The 6000-nt window shown below is 49.6% G+C and overlaps 2 protein-coding genes across 4 annotated transcripts in view; both read right to left on the reverse strand.

The window, feature by feature from the left end:
* The window catches only part of KPNA1 (karyopherin subunit alpha 1), a 78060-nt gene extending 77058 nt beyond the window's left edge, over positions 1-1002 (reverse strand). Inside the window, exon 1 of one of the 2 annotated variants that reach the window (XM_075854710.1) lies at positions 830-1002. The gene's annotated coding sequence lies outside the window, so the exon portion shown is untranslated. Of the gene's footprint in view, positions 1-825 lie in introns of both variants that reach the window. The other variant, XM_075854709.1, reaches the window with a different exon arrangement.
* A 3113-nt stretch (positions 1003-4115) lies between these two features.
* The window catches only part of TAF13 (TATA-box binding protein associated factor 13), a 5622-nt gene continuing 3737 nt past the window's right edge, over positions 4116-6000 (reverse strand). For both annotated transcript variants that reach the window (XM_075851022.1, XM_075851021.1), the window contains exon 4: positions 4116-4452. In XM_075851022.1, coding sequence (XP_075707137.1) covers positions 4282-4452 — 171 coding nt within the window. In that variant the 3' untranslated portion in view covers positions 4116-4281. The remainder of the gene's footprint in view (positions 4453-6000) is intronic.

Genomic DNA, 6000 nt, shown 5'->3' on the forward strand with positions numbered 1-6000 from the left:
GGTTTTGCGCACACCTTTGTGATATGACGTCGTGCACGGTTTTTTGTTCTGGAGCTAAATCAAAAAAACGTAGTAAAGTCGAGATTTCCTGTATATGGAGAGAACACGTCTGATGTGTGCCAACGCGGGGTTAAAGACTCCACAGGTCGCCATTGACTTCACTACGGATAAAAACCTATAACTTACGGAAAAATACGGAGAAGCGCAGTAGACGACGCGTATCAGGACATGGGAGAAAAAAAGGATAGAACGTAAGCGAAAGCGTATGTACAAACGACACCACGAGGGCGTCCGCCCTGACCAGACGTACACGCCGCGGTAAACGTTGTGACACATATTTTTCGCGTCTAAGCGTGCGCGCCAGACGAGATGTGAACGGAGCCTTCAAGGAATTTACTGTAAACGTCATATATAATAAATACAGAAGAAGTACAGACCGGCGATGATGTCATAGAGCAGAGGATGCTGGGAGGGTCATGTGACCAGTAATAATATATAGGGGGGGCGGTATATAATATTACATATAAACTAGAACATTAATAGGACGGACACAGGTAAGGACTGCAGAACACACGATAATATATAATAACCCTATAGAATCAGTGGGGCTGTATACAGTGCCGGCCTATAGGCTATCAATCATATTATATATGTACAGACAGGGCGCTATATGTCACATGACCCCGCGGATATACAGTGACGTGTTATAACATTATAATAGCGGATCTCAGGTATATAATCCCGCACTGTACATTATAACACTATAATATGCGGAGCGGGAGCTCAGGGCCCCCGGGGCCGGGCCCAGGCCTTCTCCTCTCTCACCTGCCTCCTGTCTTTCCTATGACCGCTCCTGTGGTGTCGGTGTCCCGTGTCCTCCGGTGTCTCCGCTGTCGCCGGTGTCAGGCCCTCGCCGTCGCAGCCGGTATTTGCCCTGCGTGTGGAGGAGAATGCGCATGCGCAGTGGGCCTAGCCCTATGGACGCTTCTGGTAAGGGTTCCTCTAATGACAGACGCAGGACACGCTCGCTGACCCTCTTCGGCTTCTGTAGCAGATGCCATCTTGGTACTCCCTCCGCAATACTCAAAGTCGGCCATAATTCTACTCCGTTTGAACAACCTTGGTAGATTTATCCCGTTCCGCTAGAGATCGCTTTATAGAGTGGAGTATCGGTAACCGAACTTGTTTATTGGTCCAGTTCTTATCGCCAGATACAACAGCGCCACCTTCTGACAATAAGGGTATGTGCACACACACTATTTACGTCCGTAATTCGGGCGTTTAAGGGTATGTGCACACACACTAATTACGTCCGTAACTGACGGACGTATTTCGGCTGCAAGTACCGGACCGAACACAGTGCAGGGAGCCGGGCTCCTAGCATCATACTTATGTACGACGCTAGGAGTCCCTGCCTTGCTGCAGGACAACTGTCCCGTAGTATAATCATGTTTACAGTACGGGACAGTTGTCCTGCAGCGAGGCAGGGACTCCTAGCGTCGTACATAACTATGATGCTAGGAGCCCGGCTCCCTGCACTGTGTTCGGTCCGGTACTTGCGGCCGAAATACGTCTGTCAATTACGGACGTAATTAGTGTGTGCACATACCCTTAGCCCCGAATTACGTCCGAAAACGCTCCTCAATAGCGTCGGCAAACATTCATTTGAATGGGTCTTACGATGTTCTGTTCAGACGGTCATTTCTTTTACGCCCCGCTGTCAAAAGGCGGGGCGTAAAAATGACGCCCGCGTCAAAGAAGTGCCCTGTCACTTCTTGGGACGTAATTGGAGCCGTTATTCATGGACTCCAATGAAAAGCAGCGCCAATTACGTCCATATTGGACGCGGCGTTCAAGCGCCTGCACATGCCGTTACGGCTGAAATGACAAGGCTGTTTTCTCCTGAAAACAGCCCCGTAATTTCAGCCGTTACGGACGCTGCCGTGTGAACATACCCGAAGGGTGTGTTCACACGCAGTGTTTCCAGACGAAAGGCTATGTTCCCACGCAAACTCAAAAACGTCTGAAAATAGGAAAACAGCTCCTGATTTTCAGACGTTTTTGGTCACTGCGTGTGAACATACCCCTAAGGCCTTATTCACACGAATGTGTTTAACGTCCGTGATATGCGCGTGAAAATCAGACGCGTCGCACTGACCTATGTTAGTCTATGGGATCATTCAGACAGCCCGTGATTTTTACGTAGTGAATGTGTGCTGCGTAAAGCTCACGACATGTCCTATACTTGGCCGTTTGAAGTCAATGGGTGGGTGAAAATCACGCGCAGCACAGGGACGCACTTCCGTGTGTCGCACAACAGTAGATGAAGAAATGAATGAAAAAATAAAACCACCTCCTTCATTTCTTTCTAAACATCAAAACCACGTGTCATAAGGACAGCATATGCGAGAAAATCACGCCGCCAACACTGATGACACACAGAACTGCAATGCGCGCAAAACGCACACGCTCGTGTGAATCCGGCCTTACATGTTTAAACAGCGGACGTCACACACGCTCGTGTAAATAAGGCCTATGGCTGCTTCACAGAGTTTATTGACACGCTTTATGACGTGGAAACCGCGTGTCGGAAACCGTGCCAAAAACCGGCCGAAAGTCAATTTTCTGCCTGCAAAAAAAAAAAAAAACTCTGTGTGAACAGGGCCTAAGGGTACACTGAATGACAAAACCCTGTCGCAGAGGAAACAGCGCCACCTCCTGGTAGAAAGAACATAAGGATAAATGGCCGCCACCTGCTGGCAGAATCAGTGTACAACAGTGCAAAATAAGGGAGCAAGTGTGAAATCAATAGTGACATGTGGTGAGGAACGAAAACATTATTTATATATGAAAAAAAAAAAAATTATTAAAATGAGGAGGACTAGCGAGGATTCCCGCCTCCTCTGAAACACGTATATTACATCACACCAAAAACCAGACAAAGCAGACAGCGCACACTGACGGCGCACACACTGACGGCAGGATTTCACCATTGTTTATGACCAATCAAAACATTTGCCATCACTAGAGGGAATAATCGTCCATCCACGCGCTGACTGTGACCCCAGCAGAACTATAAGGGTCAGTTCACACGTTGCGTAAATACTGCAGATCTTCCGCAACGGAATTAGTTGTAGAAAATCCTCAGCAAAATGGATGAGAGCACAAATTTTATTCGGCAGCGTCAGTCGTATTTGTGTAAACGCTGCTCATTGGTTGCAGGTTTTCCCCATTGAATTCTATGGGGCGTTAAAACCCACAAGTAGCAGATGTTTTTGTTTTTTTTGCTTACCCAGAAGCCTGTGTTTCTTCCTGCAGTCCGGCCTTCTGGGATGACATTTCATCCCATGTGACCTCTGCAGCCAATCACTAAAACTTTTTTCAGACGGCAGGTGATGCGGTTTCCAGGTCGGATTTGCTTTGCAGATTTTACGCAGTGTATCCGACCCGTGGGAACCCGGCAAAGTTAGGGGAATCTGACATTAAGAAAAAGTCAGAAAAGTGGAGGAAAAAAAAAAAAGGCACAAAACGATTGAAATAAAATAAACGTGACGGTTCTAAAAGCTGCTCTCCAGCGCCCCCCATCTCCTCAGTCTACACACAGCAGTTACCAGATAATCATCTACTTTATAATCCTTCTCACCTCACGGTCATGTAAATCACCTCTTCATGTACTGATGTCATGCGGAGCTTGTGCTTATACACAACAGCCAATCTGATGACGCAGAGCTGCAGTGTAAAGCATGGGGGATGGACAGAGAAGCAGTCTGAGCCTCCTATAAGGTTGGACATCCAGGTTTAATCATTTACAACCAGTCACTAATGAATGAAACCTCCATAAGATAGAAGATTCCTAGAGGCAGCGATGCGGTGATGGCGCGGACAGTCTCTCCTTATTACTCCCCCAGCAGCTGTGCCCCAGTCATACCAGAGTCGCCAACATCCCCGGTGTGAACACCCAGCAGGCCACGTGTAGGGTGACCACAAATGTAAACCACATGTTCCATTTAAGGGTGAAACCGGACCCCCCCCCCCCCCCATAATCCCGGCAGCATGTCCTGATCCATGGGAAGCCTCCGCAGGTCAGAGGATGAAGAAACAGGAACTCACCGAACTAATATAAAAAGCTTTATTTCTTTCCCTTTGACAGAATATTTAAGTTAAAAATGAAAAAAAAAGAAAAAAAAAAAGAACTTTACTTTGTTACCCCAAGAATCGCGCCCCACCCCCATCCTGTGCCCGGCGTCCCCTATAGAGGGCACGCAGGTCTGGCCGGGGTCACTAGGAGCCGTAGTTGGCTTCGTCGAAGGCCTTCCTGGCTCTCTTCAGCTCCTCGTTCATGGTCAGCAGGTCCTTCACTCGGGCAAACTTGCGCGGGTCCTTCCTGATCAGGAACACAATGTCCTCCACCTGCACCCGCCCCTGGCGCCCGATAGACATGGCTTTATGAGTCTGGAAGAAGAAGATGTACAGCATGAGGAGACTCCGGTGATACAGTGCGGCACGAGGAGACTCCGGTGATACAGTGCGGCACGAGGAGACTCCGGTGATACAGTGCGGCACGAGGAGACTCCGGTGATACAGTGCGGCACGAGGAGACTCCGGTGATACAGTGCGGCACGAGGAGACTCCGGTGATACAGTGCGGCACGAGGAGACTCCGGTGATACAGTGCGGCACGAGGAGACTCCGGTGATACAGTGCGGCACGAGGAGACTCCGGTGATACAGTGCGGCACGAGGAGACTCCGGTGATACAGTGCGGCACGAGGAGACTCCGGTGATACAGTGCGGCACGAGGAGACTCCGGTGATACAGTGCGGCACGAGGAGACTCCGGTGATACAGTGCGGCACGAGGAGACTCCGGTGATACAGTGCGGCACGAGGAGACTCCGGTGATACAGTGCGGCACGAGGAGACTCCGGTGATACAGTGCGGCACGAGGAGACTCCGGTGATACAGTGCGGCACGAGGAGACTCCGGTGATACAGTGCGGCACGAGGAGACTCCGGTGATACAGTGCGGCACGAGGAGACTCCGGTGATACAGTGCGGCACGAGGAGACTCCGGTGATACAGTGCGGCACGAGGAGACTCCGGTGATACAGTGCGGCACGAGGAGACTCCAACCTGCGGCTGATATGAAACTACAACCCCCAGCATTCCCAACAACTCTCAGGAGTCAGAACACGCCGGCCGTCAGGCTCTGTTCACACGCAAACTCAAAAATAGCTGAAAACACGGAGCGGTTTTCAAGGTGGTCAGCTCCTGATTCTCAGATGTTTAAGCCACTCGTGAATTTCGCTGCCATTTTTGGAGCAGTTTTTTTCTTCAATAGTCTATGAAAAATGGCTCCAAAAACGTCCCAAGTGACCTGCACTTCTTTATCACGGCTGTTTTTTTTACGCGACCGTAATTCAAAACGGCCACGTAAAAAAAACGGCCCGTCGGAACAGAACGCCGTTTTTCCCATTGAAATCAATGGGCAGATGTTTGGAGGCGTCCTGCTTCCGAATTTTCAGCCGTTTACGGACAGAAAAACGGACGAAAACAGGCCGTGTGAACAGACCCTTACAGTTCGACAGGTTGGGATCACTGCTCTATACAGGCACTGGTTATGAGCTCCATACACCCCATAGCAGGGAGAAGAGCGCCACCTATAGCAGATGTAGTGTAGTCACAGACTCTATGTGCCGGCCACAGATTACTACACTTACAATAAGGTCACATGGGTCATAACTTAAGGGAGGGGGGGTCTCCACTTTGGACAATCCCTATTTGTTAGTAGGGATCCTTGACAATAAACTAATCAAAGTCTCCCCCTGCTGTGACCTCCAGCGATCAGCTGTGATCTGTGGGGAAATCTGTCAGTAAGTGTTCAGTTTCCCTGCAGCGCCACCACAGGAGAAATAAAGTATTACACAGTGTCTATTCATATCAATGTGTTGTCTGTAATACAGGACGGGTCCTCCAGAGACGCTCCATGTATCCGCTCTCCTCCG

Source organism: Rhinoderma darwinii, chromosome 2 (genome assembly GCF_050947455.1).
Source record: "Rhinoderma darwinii isolate aRhiDar2 chromosome 2, aRhiDar2.hap1, whole genome shotgun sequence".
In the NCBI taxonomy this organism is placed as follows: Eukaryota; Metazoa; Chordata; class Amphibia; order Anura; family Rhinodermatidae; genus Rhinoderma; species Rhinoderma darwinii.